At 40.2% G+C, this 23,808-nt stretch overlaps 1 protein-coding gene across 3 annotated transcripts in view; it reads right to left on the reverse strand.

Annotated features, from left to right (window-relative positions):
- Positions 1-23,808, reverse strand: part of LOC113476396 (sodium channel protein type 5 subunit alpha-like) — a 219,620-nt gene that overhangs the window by 23,704 nt on the left and 172,108 nt on the right. For all 3 annotated transcript variants that reach the window (XM_026841936.1, XM_026841937.1, XM_026841935.1), the window contains 2 exons: positions 17,564-17,718; positions 13,490-13,663 (listed from right to left, as the gene is read on the reverse strand). In XM_026841936.1, coding sequence (XP_026697737.1) covers positions 13,490-13,663; positions 17,564-17,718 — 329 coding nt within the window. The remainder of the gene's footprint in view (positions 1-13,489; positions 13,664-17,563; positions 17,719-23,808) is intronic.

Consider the following 23,808-nt stretch of genomic DNA (forward strand, 5'->3'; position numbering starts at 1 on the left):
GTGGCATGTGGTTGATAGCGAGCCTAAGGGCAGGAGGTCTCGGAAACACCAAGCCTGGACTGGATGCAATGCGCTGGATATCTGCCAGGATAAAACAGCCCACCTCTGCAGACAACTAAGTGGCACAGAGGTTGACTTTATGCTTTAACATGTCACTCTTTAACAAGGCATGACACAAACTCACCTGCTGTGTATAGACCCAGAGGCTGACATGGAAGGAAGGTCTTAATAAACAGTTCTGCATTTTAATGGTGAGTGTGCTATAAAAACATCACAGTAGACAGACAGACTGGATTCAGGGTTTGATGTCTTAGGCCCCCTAGACACTGTGGAGGTAAAAATCACCAGTGAAGCCTTTGCTTCCATCTCTAAGAAAGCAGGTGTGAGTATGCCTAAAAAGTTATTTTAAAGTAATGTTATACATTTGACATGATTCTTTCACCTAAATCCTGCTCAGTCAATGCTCAGTTTTAACTGAGATGAAAATCTGGGTTTGACTTAAAAGCCATCTTAAATTCACCAACACATCCAAACTGAGACAGCACCCATTTTCTGTCTTCCCTATTTCTCACCACCCTTGATTACATCCTGTACTCTGAAGCTGCATTAACCTACAGTCCAAAGCCGCCTCCTTTCGTTCACTCTCCCCATTGACTTAATGGTGCCTAAATAATGAGAAAGGACTGAAGGATTTAGATAGGGCTTTGAGCAACAAGATCTAGTGGAAGGTGTCCCTGCCCATGGCAGGGGAGTTAAAAATAGATGATCTTTAAGATCCCTTCCAACCCAAACATTTCTATGATGCTGTGATTCTATGATCTGTCTAATAGCAGTAAGTAAATGAGTGGCATACTTATATACTAAAGTCATTCAAATAAGCAACCTTAAAACTGTAATATAACTGGCATTATTGATATATTATAATAGGAGTAACACTGTGGCATATATTTCTGTCTTTGGTGGAAAATTTAATGTGGAAAACAGACTTAACCCCACAAAGCCTTGGAGCTTCCTATCCAGAAAAGCTGAAGGTATAAGAAAAAGAGCTCAGTGATAGCATGCTCAGTGATAGAAACCAAGATCCATACACTCACAAACAAAGGGAAGCTCATTCATTTGTAAAGTGAATGTAGGGATTTAAAAGAAAATTAATCAGATACAGAGATCACACAACACACTTCTTTGCTAATTTCATCCACAAAGACTGAAAGTTAGATCTTCTCAAGGTCTTCAAACTCTTGGGTTTGTGCATGTGCATGCAGCCCTCAGCCCAGATTTATGTCCTATAACTCCCCTTTCTATCAAGGCAGAAGATGTTCTATTCAAATCCTACAAGACCGGACTTTGGATCTGAGTGGATTACCATTTTCTTTAGAGTGCTGTAAGTGTCACCCTGAAACACATCACAGGTGCTGTTGTCCTCCTGACACAGATTTACACAGCATTAGATATCTCTTCAGAGGATTAGGCCATGAAGCTGTGTGATATTTGGCAATGATTTACAAGGCTAGACTCAGAACTGAGTTTGACACAACTTGTTTAAGTGCTTGGATATTGGTTTTGAAGGTATCCCCATTAAATTTTATTTATAGAATTTCTAAAGCAGAGACTTGGCCATTTGAACTTGATTAAAAGTGATTCAGAAGGCTATTCTTAGGAAAAAAAATCAAGCAGTTTTCAGTGCTGACTGCCCCATCTAATCACAGCAAAAGGTGAAGTCAGCTGTTTCTGTTATTTATTTTTTTCCTGTTACAAGGCTGTGCAGCCCAAAGCTGCTCCAAGGTTCTGCTTTCTGCTCTGCTCAGTATCAGAAATGTGCTGGCACCCAGAAAACACCTCAAAGGAGAATGTAACCTCCAGATCGACAATATGGGACACACTTCTAATCCTTTCAGTATCTGTTTGCAAATAGTTTTGTAGGTTTTTCAGAGAAAAAGCAACCTCTGAAGACCAGGCAGTACTGTAACTTTGTGGAGAGCAGGTGAATCCTAAGGAGTCACTATTGCCTGGAACCATTTCCCATAAAATCCACTACTTGCTGTTGGGCTTGAGCTTCCACTTCACCTCCACCTTTCACATGGCATGTGTGCTAACAGGTAAGCTACAGAGTCTCCCAATCCTCCTGTGCACTTCTTCTGACCCAAGAAGCCTTACTATTATTCTGATTTGCAGATGCTCTGCTTCTAGCATTTCCCTTGAGAGTCTTTCCAGAACCTGCTAGATCTTACTAAGAAGCTATCACAGCTTTCCATCTAAACCTTCCTTGCCCTTAATCAAGTCATAATATCCTCCATGTTAGCTCTAGACTGTTCCTTATACTCTGGGCTTGCTGTTCATTTTGTGCCTCTGAAGTCTCCAGGACAATGTTGTCACTGGAATTTTCTATCTATTGTGAACCCCAGCGTGCAACCTGGCCAGCAATGAGGGTCCCTAAGGTGGAGAGTAGTCCTCAAACTGGAGTATGCAATCCTGTCTTCACAGACATTAACGGCAAAAGTATCATCAATTGCATGTGCTAGGATTTCAATCATGTGTCAGCTCTTCCCTTTTGCTTTCCTCAGATAATCTCAGCACAGCTCAACAAGATCTCAGTGCTATCAGCAACTTCCCAAAATTTATTCCACCCCAAAAGTGTGGAAACCCTGAAAGTGTCAGAATTTATTGCCCAGCTCAATGGTAGAGTTTCCCAGCAAGGCTCAGGCAAAGCCATGTTGATGTTACCTACACACCTTGGCTTATTTTTGCCATTGTTGACAGGCAGGTGTTGTTTAGTTCTCTCTGATCCTGGCATTTAGGGAAGATTTTGCCCCTGTTCCTTACTTTCTTCGTCCAGTGATAGTTTTATCTATGTATCTGTAAATATATCTATATACCTATAGACCCGTATTTCTATGTTCCTACATATTTCTATATACAAGTTTATCTATACAGATTTTACAATGATTTGTATGACAGCCTCTGGAGCTAGGTAAAGGGAAAGAAAAATGAACCCACAGATTTAATTTTTGCCATTTTCAGAGTTACGCTCAAGTGAAAAATGAGAGCTTTTAAATCTTGTGACTGCATTGAACACTAGAAATACCAGCTACGGGGATTATCAGGCCTGTGGCTGGTGTTCTGAAAGCCAACCTCCTGTCACCTACATAGCTTAGTGGCATTAGCAGAAGCCCTCTTGTCTGACATTCATAGGTCTTCTGAGGGAGAAATCAAGAAGAACCAATGAATCTGGACTGCTAGAACACAGGCCATGATCTCTGAAGAGAAACTAGCCTCACCAATAACTTCAAAGTTATTGCTACAATTTTCTAATGAGATCAATGTCTGAACTTCTTAATTATTTTCACAATCCACTACCAGATTATATTTTACCCCCCAAAGAAGTATTTTCCAGGAATCAGGACATTTTTTTCAGTAAGTGTCCCTTTTTTGTTTAATTATTTTAGTGGAATATTGTTATTCTTGAGATAAGAAATATGATTAATGTATTTGTATCTAGGTGACACCCATGTAATATTATGTTCCCAGTGTGCTCACATTGGTGCTCATAGCAATTCATCAGTTAACAGATATGAAGCATTTTTGGACTGTTAAAATTGTTCACTATGAACACACAGAAATAAAGTTATACAATAGGTATATATGTCTTCATTATCTGACAGTGACTTAAGAAATCAGTGTTGTAAACCAATATAAAGCCCAGTAAATCTGTCAGAAGAGATTTTAAGGCTGCAGCAAAACAGTTATAAGGTAGGAAGTGCAATAATGCAGCTTCCTTTCAGCACACACAGGGGAAACGATCTTTAATCAAAAGATCACAGACTCTCTCCCAAGGAGTAATTGTATTTGTAACAGTAGTAGGGTTCCTTCCTATATGCATACATTTTAGTAGCATATTAGCAGCATGCACAGACTCCCTGCCCATGAAATTATGCTTGATGGCAGTAATCCAAGGGGTGCAGTCTTTGGGAGCAGTGTTTCACCTCAGGCTGACAAGGTTTCCTATAGAGAGGAGGGGGGGTTGAGCTGGAATATAGGCTGTTACTCTCTTTTTTGTGTTCCTTCCCACCAGCCTAAAAACACGTCATCTCAGATAATCAGAGAGCATCCACTGGACCAAGCTGGAGGCAGACCTGAGCAGAACCATGCAAAGGCAGATGCTGCTCGGCATAGACAGCATTTTTGAATTAACCCCAGATCACCACTGAGACGAATTAATAGCAGAGCCCAGGGAACAAGTATTTCTGCCTGAGCAACAGTAAAAAACCTCCTTAGCTGGTCATATAAATCCTGAAACCCATGAGAACAATGAGAAGCTCTACTAAATGTCTGCTTGCTGCAGCACACAGCTGTGAGCAATGCCCTGCAAGCTGCTGTCTCATAGAGAAGGGGGGACCTCCTTCCTGATTTGGGCAACAGCATATGTTTTCTGTAGCTAGGGACTTCAGCAAATTAACCTGCTTGTTCAAATTAGAGGGGAGGGAGCATGGAAAAAAAAGGACATCTGAAAGGGAACACAGCAGCTGAGTTGAAAGCTCTGGCCACTTATTTAAATAAGCAGTTTCAGCTAATGCAGCCCCCCAGTGCTTTCAAATAGCTTTTTGTGTGCCCCAGGAACACCTGTCTGACTTGCTAATTGTGCTTTTTTTCTTAAAAAAAAAAAAAAAAAAGTAGAAGAAAGAGAGCTTGGATTACTTTGGGTGCCTCTTTTCAATCCAGTCTGGTTTCTCCTGTCCATTGCTGCCAAGGATACCCAAAGATATCTTCACAGCCAGAGTGGCAGCCCAATGTCTTTAAGAGCCAGGCCTGTGGTCCCAAGTTGCTCCCCTTGATTTGAAAAGGAACAAAATTAGGCCTGTACCTCAAATGCAAACTGTAAAAACTACAGGAAAAGGGGAATTTGCAAATAAAATGAAATACATGGAACTTTCTTGCCACTCTGAAATACTGTTGGGAGAAAAGGGCATGTAATGAGGTTGGTATTCCCTTTAGCATCTACCATTTCTGAGCAGATATTTAAAAAAACCTGTGATGATAATAAACATCTCTTTACCTTTTCACTCCAATATTACATTTTCTGCCATATAGATGTCTAATTGTATGATTGCACCTGTCAATCCAGAAATTGAATGTTATGAATGAAGGACATAATGTTAAAGGAAAGTCTTAAAGTTAGGGCACTAGAGAGACACTACAGTGACCTAAATCAAATTCTCATCTCTGCTGTTTCCTTGAATCACAACCCTCACACTCAGGTAAACACTACAAACTCCTTAACACTGCTCAGGAGCTAGTCCATAGCATGGAGATGAAAGTGCATCTGCAAACAAGTTAATGAATAGCTTCTCTCACCAGCAGCAGAGTTCATTACTGCTTGTGGAGTGCTCTCGTGTATTATAATATGATAGGCTACACAAGTGCCTAGATTAATTATAAACAAAATTACCTCCTGGAAAGCCTGACACTCCTTCTTATAACTCAGGTTAAAAAAAGGCTTTTACATCATCCACTCATGTTTTTTCAGCAGGACATTTCCTCTTCTTGTTATTTTTTTGATTCCTCATCTACTACTCAAACAAAGGCTGTGAAACTCTGTTAATATTCCATCTTCTCAGCTTGTTTCTTAGTCCTTATGTCCATACTTTTCAGAGCAATGTTTCCTTTTCAGAGGGCAGCCTTGTTGCAAACAGCCTGTGCCACTCCTGTTGGCTTAAATGCTTTTAAATAAACCATTCCTGCATCCTAATTGCTTCCTGGTGGTTTCCAGAAGAGCCTCTTTACATCTCGCTGTTCTCTTAATCTGTCACCTCCTATACACCTGCTCAGGCTTTTCTAACAACTCCAGTCAATTCCCAAGGCAGATGGCTGCAAATCAAGAATTAAACCTCAGCTAATTTCTGAGGGCGAGTCAAAAGACCTGCTGCTGTGAGCTTGCATCCACTGAGATGGCAAACTGACTTATTGGCTTGCAGTTTTCCCACCTCACCCTTTCCAAATGGATTTTCAGCTTATTTTACATCACCTTTTCACTCTAAGCAGCCACCATTGCCAGACCTCCAGGTCCCATTTATCAGCATTGGGTAGGGATGGCAGAGGGATTGCTGTGAATTCTGGGGACCATACAGTGCTCCCTGATCAGCCAAACCTTGGCCAAGACCAGTCTTTCTCCTTGTTGCAGCAGTGGTGACTGTGCAGGTGCAGCTGCCTTGAAAAGTCTGGTATTTCTACTGGGATTTAGAAGAAAATAATTTCTTCATCATTGACTGTGTTCTGCTTCTCATCCAGATGCTGTGTGGAGACAACCTTGATTTAGGGCAGCTGAAGAGGAAAGTTATTCTCCCCTTAAAAAGATCTCCAAACCCACTGCACATTTCATCCCAGTGTACCTTCTTGATGCTGAATGCTGTTGTCAGGAGTAGATGGGAATATTATTATTAATTATTTGAAGATAGTGTTACAATGCCAGGGGTGGGCATAGTGATTAATGAAAGAACATTGCCCTAGAGGCTCAGCCACATTGACTCTGCTACTTTTCCATCTCAGCTGGTGGGAGCTGAGGTCCTGAGCTGAAGGCATGTTTATTTCTGGGCAGGATCAGGATCAACCCTAATTATGCAGGACATCATGAAAAAAAAAAAAAAAAAAAGAGAGAAAGAGAAAATTCTGTTTGGGCTGTTTCCACAACGTGCTGTTCTGGATTTGCTTGATATGCTACAGCATTTATTTAATCAAATGTTCCAGATCAATATGAAAAATACCAAGTTGATGTGGGAAATATGACAATCTTAGCTTGAAAATAATCTCTGTTTAGTTGGATTCTTGAACCTGATTGATCCTGGTATTGTATTGAATATGTTAAGATAGAGAGGGACTCTGAAGAATTATAGGATCCCTGATTTCTGCCAGAAAAGACAATAGTACCAGTAGGAGTACATACTACAAGTAGGAGTCTTCATCTTCATTTGCCTTAGCACAAAGCACCCCAAAGACAGGGTAGGAGACCAGTACAAAATCTTGACACCACTGGAGCACAGCTTTCAAATTTCATCCCAATTCCTTTGATCTCTGTCCCCAGTCCCAGATAAAGGATCCCTGTGACCCCTCTGAAGGCTTATTCTCTCTCTCCACTTCTTCCTTCCCCCTCCCGCTGGCACCAGTCTCTTGAGCTGCTACTGACCATCCTGGATGGAGTCCCAAGGGTGGTGGGAAGATATTTTTCTGTCTGCAACAATTGTGGCATGCAAAGGTGCTGGTCATCAGGAATAGGAACTGTAGGACAATCCTCCTCTGTCCCTGCAGAGTGTGTGGGACTCTGGACTGTTAAATACAGCCTACATATCCCTCCCAGCTCTGATTCTTTGTGCAGGGGAGAACATCACTGTATAAGGAATTTGACTGCTACTCTCACAGTAATGGAAAGGGCCAAGCAAGCTGCATGCAAGAGCTCCACAGTTTTATTCACTATTTTATTTTAAAGTATATTCTTCTAAAAAAGGACATTGAGATGTTCTCCATCTTTAAATAACTTTAACAAAAATGTTTGGTAAACCTAATTCAACAATCTGAGTTGAGATGGGTTTTCTATACCACTTGCAACAGCTGAAATTCTCCCTCAGCAATTGAAATTCTTCAGTAATTGAAGTAATTCTTAATCTTGCAACCATTTTGAAAGATGTAGGCAGGCAGTGAGCTGCACTTACTGCTGGACTTTTCCCCTCACCTTTGTTTACTGTCCTTTTTCCTCCAGTCAGAGCATGCTTTGTCCTTCTGTGCCTTGTCTGAAATCGAGCTTGTGCTTCCACTTGGCAAAGCTGGGTTGCTCTCCTTTTAGCATCTACGTGGTAACTAACATGAGGTGCAAACCAAGATAAGACAAGACATTTGGATGTTTTTGCATGTGTTATGTTGAGATAAAATGTGGGGAGGCAGAAGGGAGATTTACAGCATCGGCTGACCTGCTAACACACATTAAAACCACTTATCTCATCTTCATGTGGATTTTTTTTTTCACTTATCCTGAATTAGCCAATATGTAGTAAATCAGCATTTTTTTTTTTTTTTTTTTTTTTTTTTTTTTCAGAACCAGGCTCACTGGCTTCTGGAGACATATTCTCTTTCCTATTAGTTATCTGGGAGGTTTATGTCATCAGCAGAGGCCCAGAAGAATGTGCACTAAAACACCTTGAAAAATCCCACATGAGCTTTGAGGAACTGTAAGAAAACGAAAAGAACTCTGAAGTAATAGTACCCTATTGTAACCCGTGGATTTTTGATAATTTATAGTGAGCACCAATAAATTAATTCTTAAAATGCTTCTCCAAGTGACAAGCTGTATTATTTTTACTTTGCTGTGGTTATATTTTTGTCATTCTGCTCCTGTGTGTTTTTCTGAACAGAAACTAGATGAAATTCACATGCTTTTAGGATAATTTCCCAAGAATACAAATTGGATTTCAGTGCTGTTTGAGAACACCTCATTACAGCAGATTGTGTAATTACTGGTAAAGCAAACAGAAATCACCTTGCTAATCAACAGGGAATACAGATGGAAAAAACAATTAAAGTAATCATAAACCATCAATATTTACTTCACACAGCAAGTTTTTAATTGTCACTTAAAGACAATACAACACAAGGGCGTAATTTAATTCAATTCCATTTTTACTAGGGATAGAAAGACAGTTTTAAATTGTTCATCTCAAACTCAGAGATTATTAGCTGCTTCTTAACTCGCCTAGCAGTAAAGTATCTGAAGTAAAAATCTTAGAGCAAGTGCTTTTCAGTAAACTATGTCGGAAAATGTAATATCTGTATTTTTTAAAGCATGCAGTGGGAATTATGGTCCATTGACTGAACATCAATGAACAGTTCTTAAACATGCAAACAGGAAATTGGGCAGCAAACAGGAAATTTGGGAAGCTGCTCAATGGGGAATACAGACCTCTAGATTCGAACTCAGCAGCTCCAGGCAAACACCAGAAACCACTCACAAAAGTTATAGGGGGTTGTGAAATGTACATATTATTTAACTTCCATGAAAGTGTCTACAAAATTGTGCCTAGCAGAGTTGTCAAATAACTCATTTGAGATGTGTGACCTCCAAATCCTTTGTTGAGCCTTGCTTGAACTACTTTGCAGACAGATATATTGCTTAAAGCTGTTGTGCACCACTGCCTCCACAGTGACAGAGCAGGCTCTGTGGGAAAAAGGATAGAAGGAGCAATCTTTCCACATGGCAGTGCAGCTAGGAGAGAAAGTGGTGGGACATCAAGACAAAAAATTGAGAACTAGAGATGAATGTTCCTTCTCCATTGCAGGACATAGCATTAGGACCTGTTGCTGGAGACAGCTGAAGGGAAAGGAGGCTGCCAGCATCTCTAAAAAAGCAATTGTCTGAGAAAACATCTTTCCCCAAGTAGCAGATCTTGAAACGGGATAATTTTAAGAAGAATTGGTGGAGAAACCCTCATCTCCCCTTGTCTTTGAAATCAGTAAATGACAATCAGGGTTCCTTTTAAGCCTGGATTGGGACTAACTTTTGGTCAATTAAATTGAACCCAAAAGCTGCAATGAAGATGATTGATTTGTGAAAATGGACTTTTGTAGACAGATGCCAGTTTAAGAGGATTTTTCTGTATATTCACTGGCAACGAAACTTGGCTGAGTAGTCTTACTAATGAGTTAGAGATTTTACATCCCTTTCCTGAGAGCTTTCTTGTGACAGCTTTTGTAGGGTACTGGTTTCTCCCCTCCACCTTCAATGCATGATCAGCGAGTGAAGAAGCTGTTGACCACAACATCTCCAGTCTTTGAATAACACTAAGGTCCAGACTGATGTCTTTCCCAAACTGACCACTGCAAGGGAATACTCCATCTGCTGTCAACAGAGACTGGGACATAGCTCAGAATTAATTGGCTGAAGCTCAAACTAGATAAGTTCAAGATAATATTTATAGGTCAGAGGAAACAATTGAAAGGAACATCAAATATGACACCAACATGCACAAGTGGTGGAGTTTATCTACTCCTTGTTTAAAACCCCAACCATCTCTGCCTGTTGCAGGACATGCCTGGTTGAGAGCAGATTTTATAAACATTCATTCTGAATGCCATGTACCTCAATCTCTGGCCAAGTTTAGACTCCTTGGTAAATCTGCTTTGTGTGAAGAGGTTTTGACTGCATGAATGCCTGGAAATATTCTTCATGAAAATATTTGCCTGTGCATTTTAGCAAAGAGGAATGTGCATAAACACCATTCCTGATGGTGATATTGATGTCTGTCTACACTTCAGGCATACTACGGTCTCTGCTTTTCCCTCATTCGAAAAGAGCTGTGGACTGAGCACCCACCACTCCAGTTCATGAGCACAGAGGGGCTATATTTGCAGTGTAGAAGGGGGTCACTTTTAGCAGTATACTTGTTTCTTGCAGGGAGGTAACATGTACAGATGTACAGTAATGTTCTTTGTTCAGTATATCCAAATTTCAGCAGACATCTAAGGCATCTTTCCCAGGTGCTCTAAGTTGAAATGAGCCTGTATTTTGTGGTTTGATTACTCCTTTCTCCCTTCCTCCCAAAGAAATCTCTTGTGGTGTTATTGATAGGACTTTACTGTATTGCAATGTATTTAAAAGCACTCTCTTACGGTTTTGCTACACTAGCAGACTTCTTTGAGATGCAGAGAAGCCCATTATCAGAGATCATCCTTTAGGGATTCTACATCAAGCAAAAATAGCTCTCAGTTTGTGGATTACTGTGTGTTTTGATGTTCAGGCTTTGCAAGACAGAATTTTCTTTAGTAATCCACAATTGTCAGATGGAGCCTTTGCTGTTCCACTGGCCCAAATCAGTGTTAAAGCTCTTTCACAAGGAAGGGTAAGTACAGAAAAAAAAAATTAAAAAAAAACCCCAAACCAGCAGCAATATGCTTATACACTTCCCATTTAGAAATAGTGAATACTTGCAAATTTTGAGCTGTTTTTATGAATTATTCACAACAGAAAAAGGATTCTGAGTTACAATGAGAAAACAGATGATAGATGGTTTCACATGTCCAATGAAAAATCAACCATCACAGCTTGAATTTTGAATACTGATACCAAACTGCTAATGAATAATTTGCAGATCAGGAATTTTTAAGTGAATAATTTTAAACAAATAAATTTGAGAAAATCAGACAAGTGGTTCATCTGCTTCTTTTGGAGCAGCTAATTCACCCATTCACTCCCTTCTGCAGCTCAGTTGCAGTGATTTGGTTCTCAAAGGACCAAAAAGAAAATGTAAATTAAAGTAAAAAGTGTGCTGGAAAAATGATAGCATGGTACTCTGCCAATTCAGAGTGGCAGGGTGTGTGAGCAATAGGGTAGGAGAAGAGCATCTGTTAAACCCGCTAAAAATATAGTACCAGGTTCTCATAATCTACATTGGGAAATTACTTTGAAGAGAAGAATGAGGCTTGGTGAAAAATTTTATTCACTGAGAACATTAAAGGGCAAGAGATTTCCTAGAGCTAATAGATAACTAAAACAACTCAAGGGTGAAGAAACTTTTATGTTGGATTGGGAGCTTGCGAAAACAACATTTAAATGTGGGTTAAGAAAATAAAAAATTCTGGGTGAGTAAGACGGGGTGGATTTTCTGGGGACAAGGGGGAGTCCCATGGGACCATGGTCCCCTTTCCCCCATAGAACTGGTTTATGCCATAATGTGCTCTGGATGTGTGGCAGGGAAGGTGAAGCCCCTTTTCCCAGCCCACCTGTGACTGTCTCTGAAATCTGTCATTATACTCAAAAACTCCATATTAAAAGACAACCACGTAACTAAATTTTGGGGTTACCTACTGACTTTGCATTCTTGCATAACTCCTGTTCCAAGGGGTTTTTTATCATAGCTCAGTTTTTGTTTTACTCTCTTCGGTATTAACTAGATGTTATGCTACAAAGTATGTATTTCTAAGAAGCATGGAACTCATTTCAAACTGTTAGTGACACAGCAGAGCTCCAAACTGTTTCAGTGAATTCATTGTGCAAACTGTTGCTCCTGTCAGGAAGGCCTCTCCTTATATTTGTGACAATATTAAACCCTCATCCAGCCCTTCTAGTCTTCAAAAGCTCATTAAAACAGCAACTCCAATAACAAATTCCTGGAAATCCATATAACACTTTAGGTGAGTCTTGTTAGTCCCATTTTACAGATGGAGAAACCAGGAAAGAAAAGCTATGTCACTCAACCTAAACCACAGTAAGCACAGGGTTGGGCTATAACTTAGGAACCGGTGGTTTCCAATTTTGTGGTTAGATAATTAAACCAGGCCTTCCCCTTCTATCAAAATTAATCTGTGAAAATGAGTGCCTTCCCTTTAAGAGGTTTCCAAGCATGTATGCAAAAAGGAATTTATGACCTACAGTTTATGTAAAGAACTTCCTTTTCATAAATCAATTTATTAAAGCTCTGGAGTAGCTTCCAAAGGCTCTGATCCAGCAGTGCACTTAGACATGTCCATAACTTCAAACAAGTAAATCGTCCCATTGAAGTGCTTTCCTGGGCTGGGGCCAAAGAAAGTGCAGTTCTCCCCTGAGGCAGTGTTCAGATGTAAAATGGGGAAAAATAATTTATCAAAAGTGTAATAAGTTACGCAGTCATGGCAGAGCTCTGCCAGTCTTCCACATTAATACCTCAAGCTAATATGAAATGACCTCAGGGAGATAACTGCCTCCTTTTTGATACACTGTGATGCAATGTTAAGCTTCATCTGAAGGATGCAGTATTGTTGGCTTTTCCTGTATTTGCTGATCCTGCATCCAGGCAACGTGAAACTTCAAGAGGAGACATACCTGGTGCTAGTAACACTCCTGGGGCATGACCTCTCCTTTGTTCAGCTATTACTCACTTTTAAGGATTATCCTTGTAGGAGAAAGAAGCATCGTGATATTTCAAGGATTTGGAGTATTCTGTAAGGTTTCGTAATAGGGAAATCACGTTGACAAGAGGACTATTCACACCTTCTGGACTCCTTCACTGGGAAATACCTGGGAGATGGTACTGAACATACTGTTATGTGCCGCTGGCAGCCTCACTGGGAAACTACGCCAAGGACAGCTTCTCTAATCTGCTGAAAGACTTGTGTCTAAAGGTCATGTGTGGAGCATTCAGAGGTAACCAGACCTTGTGCTAGCTGGGAATGTAGAATGAGATGTTAAAAGCTAAAAGAAAGAGTGAGCTCCTAGGGACAGGAAGGGAATGTGACTCAAATTAGCAAGGTGACACCTCTATGTATCGACACAAAGTGGTCTTCTCTGCTCTGGCACACTGATTCCTGGGGATGCATGGTTACGTATCAAGACCTTCTTCAAGATTTGCCTAGAGTTATTACTCAGAATCAGAGTGACAGCTGTCATTTTGTAAACACAAAGCTGCTAGACTTAACAGCCTGTTCTTATGCATTATAAAACCCAACAAAAGAAGCATCACACTTCCAAAATGATACTTACATCTACAATAAGGAAGTCAAGCCAGCACCAGGCATTAGTGAAATACTTCTTGAAGCCATAAGCCACCCATTTCAGGAGCATTTCCAAGACAAAGATGTAAGTGAATATTTTGTCAGCATATTCCAGCATGGGTTTTATGTTTTTTCGATCATCAAGGTAAATATCTTCAAAAGCCTGGAAGTACAAAAGATTGATTAAAAACTTCTCCTAAACTATGTTGGAAAGAATTGGTGCTGCAATACAAGTATTTGATGGGATATCATGTACTGTCTGTGATTTCTAATATATTTTAATGTTACCATCAGAAAGAGCTCACAAGCATAAATAGAACTGACCCTAACCTAATAGAGATCTGTTCAGCTTTCCCCTATAACAGACTCATGCTTAGCTATCTTACTCCAGCCTCTACTGGCTGTACTGACAAGACATCCTTTGCGTGTAAGAACAGCTTAAGCACCCTAAATTTGGGAATGTGAATACGTGAGCAGGACCAAAGGCATCCTGTCTCAGCTACCGTTGGCTGTGTCACTGCTGTCAGGACACCTCAGATTTCCCAGGGCATAGGATGCCTGTCTTTAGGAGGCAGAATCTGACCCTTATGTTTAGTCATATATGTCTTATTGCTGAAGATGACCAATTGAGTTATCAACCTGCCCATGTTATAGAGTACCAGAGTTTCCTGGCTTCTGTTCAGTCATCACATTTCAGGTAACTACAGCTATCTGCCTCAAGAAATGCTCATTATTATTTACTTAACAGAACAATTATGTTTTAAAGGTGAAGGTATCTATCTACCCATCCCATCTGCCTCTGTAACTAATCTTATGCAGGGCATTATCAAAGGACTTTCAGTATCTGTATCAAATACATGCAACTTAATAACCCCTTTAAAATATTTACAATATAAAACAATATACCTACAAAAATAAAACAAATAAAGTTGTCCAATAGCTCTCCAATTTAGCTCTCACTTTAAAATGTATGTCAAATAAAATGCAGGATCCTAGAGTCATGGTTGCATATATACGGCCTGTTTTGGGGCTTCTAAGTTGAGTAGTGGCTACAGTCTGCTTCCCCAGATACTCTAGTGACTGACATTACCCAAGCTGCTTCTGTGTCCCTGCCACCTGGATAAGCTGGGTACCCAAGCTTTGATAATACTCTTGTCCCATCGAGTGACCCAGAGCACTTGGCAGCAAGAAACATTATTTGAGAGGGTCTGGGCTAATCAGCTTAATTATCTGTATTTACATATTTTAAGATCTGTAGCTATTGTCTGAGGAACTTAAAAAAGTTAGCAAACACCCAGTGCCTGGAGATAAAAGAAGTGTGTTACTTGTCACTCAGGCAGTCACACCGCTCTTCTGCCTGCCAGGGAACAATAACTAAACTGACAAGAAAGCTTTGGCAGCCTGTGTCAAAGCTTGTCCATTTGTCCCCACACCTTGGGGTGACGTTTGCACTGCAACTTGGTCTTCTATCTTGCCTTCAAAAATGATATTTCAAGGGTGTGAAAGAGCTGTGGAGAAAGCCAAAGAAAACAATACACAGAAAGACTGGAGTTTACCACTTCTTGCAGGGGCTCACTTACTTTGTCAGATGACTTGCTGTACTTTGCAATTACTGCAAAAATAACAATAAACTATTTAAAGTGATTTCCTCTTCTCCCTCCTTTGTTCTCCCTATTTTATACTAACTTTCCAAAAAGTACATTATGTGTTTTCTACTAAAAGCACACTCTGTGTCAGGAGGCAGCTTAATAAGGGATGAAAAATATGCTACCTAAATGCCTCAGGTGCACTGTACTTCTGCATGAGCTATGGATATTACCCAATGACAAAACTCCTGTGTTTTGCATTTTTTCACAGTGAAAACACATGAGATTTTTGCAATATAGAGCATTACTAAGTGTTATTTCTTGTGCTTTGTTTTGTGTGTTAAAAAAGAGTTAAACAGGATATCTGCCGTGCTATCCACAACTACTATTAAAACACAGGCTCCCAGTTGGGGTGCTTATGGCTTAAATGCATAAGAAGGGTTTTTTGATCTTTCGTAGTAAGATATCTATCTATCTATCTATCTATCTATCTATCTATCTATCTATCTATCTATCTATCTATCTATCTATCTATATTCTGATGGTTTAACTACCACACACTGCATACTGGCTTTTAAACTCCCTGAAGAACTTATCATGTCCCAGGGATGTAGCCAGATGAGCTCAGTTTTTGGAAGAGCTCACACAAGAATAACAAGAAAAATACTGTGTGTTGCCTCCAACATCTCCAGTACAAATACTGAAGCACAGTGCTGATATGTGAGAAAATGCAGCATAATTTGCCCTTATACAGAACTGCACTGGCTAAATTGAAAATCACAAAAAGTAAATGAATGCATGCAATGAAAATTAAATGAGATTCATATTGCAGTGTTCAGTAGCTAAGGCACTTTTAATTACATATGTAAGGAAGTGTATTAATCTAAAGTGTATTATAGCAAGCGACATGCCCCCTTTAAAATGTTTTAAAAAATTAACATGCTGATTCTCAAGCTGGTGCAAAAACTGTCAGACTCCATTGATTTCAGCAAAGCTATGACAATTTTTAGCAGCCTACTATTTACTCAAGTTTTTCAGCCTCTTACTTTCCATAATAAGTCAAAATCCCCTGGGTGAATTTACAGCTCATCCCTGGTGGACTTGGAAAACAGTCCATTCCTTTCCTTTTTCCATCAATGTTTAGGTATTTTCACCTTCTCATCTACCTGCAGAGACTTTCTTTAAACTACATAAACCCAGTACTTCTGTCTTTTCCTCTTTTTTTTTAGGCCACTGATAATTTGTGTTACTATAGAGTTTCTTCAATTAGCCCATGTCTTTCCCAAAGTGCAGTGCCCAGAGCTGAAGTCAGTACTCCAGCTGAGGCCTACTTGATGCCAACTGGAGTGGAAGAACATGCTTATTCATAGAGCCCAGTGGGGTGTTTGGTTTTTGTGTGGTGTTGTGATGTAGTTTACTCTATCCTGTTTGTTGTCTGTTCTCTCTCCAGCTCTTTTTAGTAAATCTGCTACCTCACCAGTCATCCTGCATCATGCCTTTCTGTGATTATTCCTGATGAGATGAAGCAGGCAACTTTCCAATATGATGTTCCTCTTACTATGTAAGGCAGATTCATCTGTTTGGCTGAAGTTAATCCCGACCTCCAGAAATATGTGGATAGCCTGTCCAAACATGGCACTGACCGCAAATTTAGTAGGTGTATTTCTTGCTCCATCACGAGGAGATCAGTGACCACCAGACCAAAGCCTAGAAAACTCTTGATATACCCTTTGCTCTATGCCTGGATAAAGATCTGGGAGAAAGCCCACGAACTTCAGTGACATTCCTGACATGTAAATGAACAACATAAATATATGCTGACATTGCTACAAAGAGCCCAGGGCTGATAATACAGGGAGGATATTCCCACTTTGCAGTGGTATCTCAGGAGGAGAGGATCCCTTATCAGATTCCTGAGCAATGACCAACCAGCCTCCATACATACACATTCATGTGGATGCAAACAGGAGTTATCTGTGCAGGGAAGGTATGGTGGTTTGAGCTAAGGTGCATTCAAAACATGGCAGGTGTCCATTATCTTCACAGATAGTACCAATTCAGTGTCCCCTGTGTCTTTTCTCATTTTGCTTTGCTGGTTACAAACTGTGCTAAAAACAAAGAAAAGAAAAAAGCCATCCCTGGAGAAAAATACAAGCCTCCAGATGGGAACTACCATGGAGCAGTTAGGGGATGCTGAATTACTAACTCTGGGATAGTTCCTCACACAGACTTCCTTAAGGTTTTGCTTTTCAAAATGTGTGCACGTCATAATTTTATGTTATAACAGAAAGTTCATCACTGTACGGTAAAGGCAGGAGAAATCAGAAAAGCCAAAGACCTGTTTTAGCCCCAAACATGCTTTGCTTTGAGAAAAGATTAGTAAGGGCTCATAAGGTCTTAGAGACAGCTAACTGGAGAACACTTTCTCCAAGACCCATGTTCACTTTCAAGCAGCTAGGAAATCCTGTTACATTTACCAGGGCTCCACTGCTCAGCAGGATCATGAATATGATGAAAGTTTCAAACCAGTTGTGTTCGACGATTCTGTAGCAGGTTTTCCGCAGTCTCCACCAAATTTTGCCTGGAAATTTTGTGATGTCCACTGAACAGCATGGGAAGAATCTCACGCAAACTGAAAAGGAGCAAAATGAAAATAAAGCAACTGTTAAAAAAGCCCATTTAATTCTTAAAGCTGCAATAAGGAGCTGCTAAACAAGATTTCTTCTAGCAATAAGCTGCTGCATGGAGTCTTTCCTCCCTTGTTTTCCTCACCAACCTTTTCTGCTCTGCTTTCTGTTTCCCCCTCTCACTCCTCTATTAAAAAAACATTCAAAATCACTGAAATGTGCCCCAGTGATTCCTCCCAGTGATTTTTATAATACAGAATATGTTGGTCATGAGTCACCAGTGCCCTAGGTCAATCACATTGTGTTAGCTGAGTTCAGGCAGCACCCCTGATCAGGACTAATGACTCTAGCAGGGATCACCAATAGTTTCCACATTCTTTTGAATGAAGGAAGGATATTTTTTTTGTACTACGATACCACTAGAATTACTGATTAAAAGTGGCAATCTGATGAAAGGGAGATGAGGGGAGGAAGTGCTACAGTGCAGATGGGACCAACATGTTGAAGAGGATCAGACAGCAAAAGCAGTAGCAGATTTTGATTTCTTGGACTCTTACAAGCTTAAACAAGACATTAGAACCACTTTGTAAATATAGATAGGCAGTTAAATCCCCTTTGTTGTCAGCAGAAATTTAGATATCTAATCCACAGCAGGTTCCTCACTGATGTTTCATAGCACTTTCTGACTTTAGTGACAAATACTGTATAATAGTTGAATGCTGTGGTGGTAATGGGGAATACACAAGGATTTCTCACAGGCAAAACCATGGCAATTTTTAGTTTCTTTAGCGACATTCATTTGTCATAGCAAAAGGATATTGTCATTGGTAATGAACAGATTCATCTTTCCAGTTTTAAAAAACAACATGCACATTGCCTTGTGCTGGGTAAGAACTTAAAACTGTGTGAGAAAACACCCTGGTAGTCAGGACTTGTCCTTTACCAGGTTGGCCATTCAGCTTTATGACAGATAATTTCATAACTTGAATTTCACAATTCAAATTTCACAACATTTGCTGATGAGAATGACTCTCAGAAACTACTTTATTTTTCAAAAGCAAGCTTTTTAACCTATATTTAATTTACATATTGTTTAGGCAGAAATTTAGCTATGAATCTTTATCAGTCCCATCATGAGAAAAAAACCCCAAACACAGCCCAGCTGCTTCCATAGCTGAAAGGTGACCAAGGTCACAAACATGTCTTGAAGCATACAACTGCTCAGAAGTGGCAAGGGAGGACATCTCACTATGGTGATGTAAAGAAATGTTATTGCAAGTAGAAATAATGTTTAGTCAAGGAAGTTCGGGAAGGAAATAGTGTGAGTGCCAAGGTTACGCAGACAGCAGATGCTGCTAATTCAAGGTGGCATAACTGAGGCGCTTGAGCTTTATGTGATATGCAAGGAGATCAAGTGCAACTCCTGGGATGCCAGGATTCCCAAGCAGTTGGAAGTGAGGATTTGCTGATGGCAGGCTCTGCTGGGAGGAAGAGAGCTGCTAAGTTTGCTGTGGTCATCCCAGCATTTTCTGTAAGTTTTTACTATCCCACATCCCTGCTATGGAGCAGCAGATCTGTAGGATGTTCATACATGAACCACTCCCAGAGCTCCCCATTCCCTCACATTTCTGAGATTTTGGTTAGGTGTAGGCTCTAGGCTGTATGAGGTTTTGGTAACTTTGTATGAGGACTAACAGGATAGTAAACTATTTATGCAAAGGTAATGGGACAGTTATGCAAGTAACTACCTGCACTCTAAAAGCCTGCACCACACAGGCCCATACCAGTTCACATTTTATTACTGTATTCCAGAATTCAGAGAAATTCTGGGCTCAGTTGAAATACACTAAATTAATCAAATTCTTTGAGAAGGCCATAATGTTAAGAGAAAGTAGAAATATAAGAACCAGCTCTCTGACTCTTTGTAGGTCAGGTACCACTCCAGAAAAGACAAGTTATATCCCTCTAAGCAGTTCAATCCTAAACACCAAAGATCATCTCAAGGGATAAGAAGATATCATATTACTCACTTTTTTTTTTTTGTTGCTAAAACCAGTACACTCCACATAGATAGTAATGTGTGATCAGGAAAAGCAAACATTTGGTCTCAGATCACTCATTCATGAAGTAAACAGCCTAATGAGCAGCCTGTTCACTACGTAAGTGTGGATTTCTTATGTTAAGCAGAAATCCCAATTTGTACTAGAAGTAAACACTGCTTCTAGCTGAATAAACTTTCCACAAGCCTACTCTTTCCCCATGAAAAGTTTCAATTTGGAAAAAAATAAGCTTTTTTCTGAGTTAAAAAGTTTAAGCTGGCTGAACAGGAGCCAGCAGTGTGCCCAGGGGGCCAAGAAGGCCAATGGCATCCAGCAATAGCGTGGCCAGCAGGGACAGGGAAGGGATCTTACCCCTGGACTCAGTACTGGTGAGGCTGCACCTCGATTCCTGTGTTCAGTTTTGGGCCCCTCACTACAAAAAGGACATTGAATGACTCGAGCGTGTCCAGAGAAGTGCAATGAAGCTGGTGCAGGGTCTGGAGCACAGGTCGTACGGGGAGCGGCTGAGGGAACTGGGGGTGTTTAGTCTGGAGAAGAGGAGGCTGAGGGGAGACCTCATCGCCCTCTACAGCTACCTGAAAGGAGGTTGCAGAGAGCTGGGGATGAGTCTCTTTAACCAAGTAACAAGCAATAGAACAAGAGGGAATGGCCTCAAGTTGCACCAGGGAAGGTTTAGACTGGATATTAGGAAGCATTTCTTTCCAGAAGGGGTTGTTGGGCGTTGGAATAGGCTGCCCAGGGAGGTGGTGGAGTCCCCATCCCTGGAGGTGTTTAGGAGTCGGGTTGACATAGCGCTGAGGGATGTGGTGTAGTTGGGAACTGTCAGTGTTAGGTTAATGGGTGGACTGGATGATTTTCAAGGTCTTTTCTAACCTGGACAATTCTGTGATTCTGTTTGTCCAGAAAATCTCCCCTCTTTTCTCCCAAGTTACTCCCTAGATGGATACTTGGATTTTTAGTCTCTTAGATGAATGCCTAGGCTCAGCTAGTAACAGGCATGACATGCTCTATCATGCTCTTACAGAGTAGAAATGCTCTGTAAGTACCATCGGAAAAGGTTACTGTCTTCCAGGAAGATGTTTTCCCCACTGTAAGACAGTTGGATGAATCATTCCCTGGAGGAATCTGCCTCTGTCTTTCCACTACACAGGAAATGTACATGATTACCTGAGCCCAGGCATAGCTAAAGTCAGGGGATCACCTTCAAATTAAATACTAATGAGCAGGACACTGTGAGTTTCAAAGTAATTTCATTGGTGATGGAATATACTTACAAAATGGTAAAAACAGGCTATTGCTGATTCAGTCAGCTTCCGTCTGATAATCAACAGGTACAGAGAGGTATTTTTAAAGACAGAAAGACAGCTAGGATCACTAATGTTTATTATTTTTTTTTTTAATGCTCTTTGATGGCCTTCATGAAATTTCAATCTGAAACGAGTCCTAGTTACTGACAGCAATACCTTTAAAAATCCAAAATAGCTTCTCAGATGAGTCAGCCCCAAATCACAGTGCTATTAAATCCCATATTTTTTGATTGGGCCCAATTCAGAAATGTTTAGACCGGATTCTGATACGATTACTAATGTCAAGTAGCACTTCCATGAATAATCATGCGGGCTGCAATTCAGATGTAATGCCATTTTAAACTATTCATAAATCAAACAGAAAGAAAGAAAATGGAAATACAAAAAGAAAACTGACCACAAACAGGTCTTTCCATGAATTAGTAAAGTTTTATTTCCATTTTAAATTTTCTGATTTCCCTCACTGACTGTTATTTCATGCCTGTGCTTTTCTGGACTATTATAATACTGGTAACCTACTGTTCTAGTGACCCTGACCCAAGCTTAAATGCTGAATTAGAAGTTCCACATAACCCAACCAAAAAAAGTTTACTTGACCTTGGCCAACATTCTAATAACTGGTTTTTTCTTCACTTTCTGTGAAATCAAAATATCAGAAATATTCCAACCTGTCTTAGACATGACCTGGAGAGAGTTTGAGCAATCATAACTCAAGTTGGCTTCTATAACAAGGCAGGTGGTCAGCAGAGCCCAGCTTCACGTCTTGAAAGCTACTTTATCCACATGAAGAAGACTATTCATTAACACCTTTTAGTACAGCAAATGTCAAAGCAGGAATAAACTCTTTGGCATTTCTTATAACAGCATTACTCATACTGCCTTGTCTAATAGATTTGTGCTATCCTCCATGAAATCAATGCTAGTAGGGAATGGCTTGTGCAGAAGAAACTGACCAACTTGTGATTTAGTCAGGACTTAGTTTTGCCATTGTAATTCATGTTGGGTTACATCTTTTTTGAGAGCAAACTGACTCATTTCCACCATGACCTTTTAATAAAGTAGTAGGTTACTGCTCAACAGAAACAGAGAACAGCAGAAAAAGTCCCCCCAAAGGGTTGAGTTATCTGCTGGTAAATCAGTGAAGTTGCAGTGAGCTGCATAGGTGGTCAACTTGTCCAAGGACAGTGTCTGTTTTCAATTAACATTTGAATATTCCATATAATTTCTCAGGAAACAGAGACCTATTTACCAAGAAACCTTTCCAAACGTATCTGTATACCATATTACTTTTTTTTTGTTTGTTTTTCATAATAAGGGAATTGTTCCCTTCAGTCACTGGGGTGTCATACAGCACAATCTCAAACTGCAGCTAAAAATGTGTCCTAAACCGTAGTCTCCACTGCAGGTGTGAGAGAGAAAGCTCTTACTTCAGCATCTGCCACAATGATAAACAAGTTACCCCTCCCCCCAAAAAGGCAGGAGGAATTTAATTTACAATGCATTTGTGTAAATATTCCTTTGGTTCCACATTCACATTTTCTAGCCTGATGCTTTATAATCATGGAGATGTTAGACCTGATTGCATTATCTTGGTGCATTGGGAAAAAAATCTCTTTATAATTGTGGGAGCTATATGGCAAAAAATACCTCCTGCGTGTACGATAGCCAAACCTATTGATTTCAGGCTTATGAGTAAACACTTTACAAATCCACTTCTTGTTCACACCAATATATACACTTAAATTTACATAACATTATAGATATGTTTTGGATGGATTGAGTTGCTGATTCTTTTCAGTAAACCAGGAAGACCGATTAATTTCTTCTATACTGTGGTCCAGTAAGTCTGGTACATTATGTTCAAACTGCACTAATTTTGTTACTACCTTTACACAGGAGTTCTTAATTATTGGAACATTCATTTTTAGAACAAAACAATATTTTGCTTAGCTTTGAATGCTGATTACATCATTGCTTGGTTTAACACAAAGAAAATACAGCTTCCTCAGCATAATCTCTAGCAGGCAGGTATTCATATCAGCCAAGCTGCGTTTCTAATGACCATTCTGCCTAGCTGTGTACGCTCAATCAAGAAAGCAAGCCTGGCTGTAGTCCCTTTGTAAGACCCCAGCTGTTTCCCTGTGCTGAAGGGAACATGATCTCTGCAGATCCTCCTTATTTAAACCCTTTCTTGTCTTCTGGCCCCACTAGCCCACTGGCATACATGGCTGGGATTTATACTGTGCACCTCTAGGACTAACACAGAAGGGACTTGCCATCACTGTCTCCAGAATTTGGGTACCTAAGACACACATGGAGATTTGAGTCTTTTCTTGTGTACTACAACCCAGTGCTGCCAAGAAAGCATCTGACAAAGCCACAGTCTGCCAGGTGTTTTTACTCTTCCAAGGGCTTTACAAGGGTACATTTCTTGTTTATCTGCTGCTACTGTCCTCAAAACTATCCTCTCAGAGGTCACTACAAATAACGGTGTGACACTTTGAAGCCAAGGCAGCGGGCAGCCTGGTCTACAACCAATGTCAGCCCTGCTTAGAGCGAGGGGGTGGACAAGTTGAAATCTAGACGTCCTGCCCAACCTGAATTAATTTAATTCTGTATGTGCAATAGGATGGTAAGAGTCTTATGACGTCTGAAAATTGTATACAACAAAATACTAACATGCCCTTCTTGATGGAAAAATACACTGTATCTCAGGTATTACGACTAG

The sequence above is a fragment of the Athene cunicularia genome (genome assembly GCF_003259725.1).
Source record: "Athene cunicularia isolate RWA chromosome 2 unlocalized genomic scaffold, athCun1 chr2_part1, whole genome shotgun sequence".
Classification (NCBI taxonomy): Eukaryota; Metazoa; Chordata; class Aves; order Strigiformes; family Strigidae; genus Athene; species Athene cunicularia.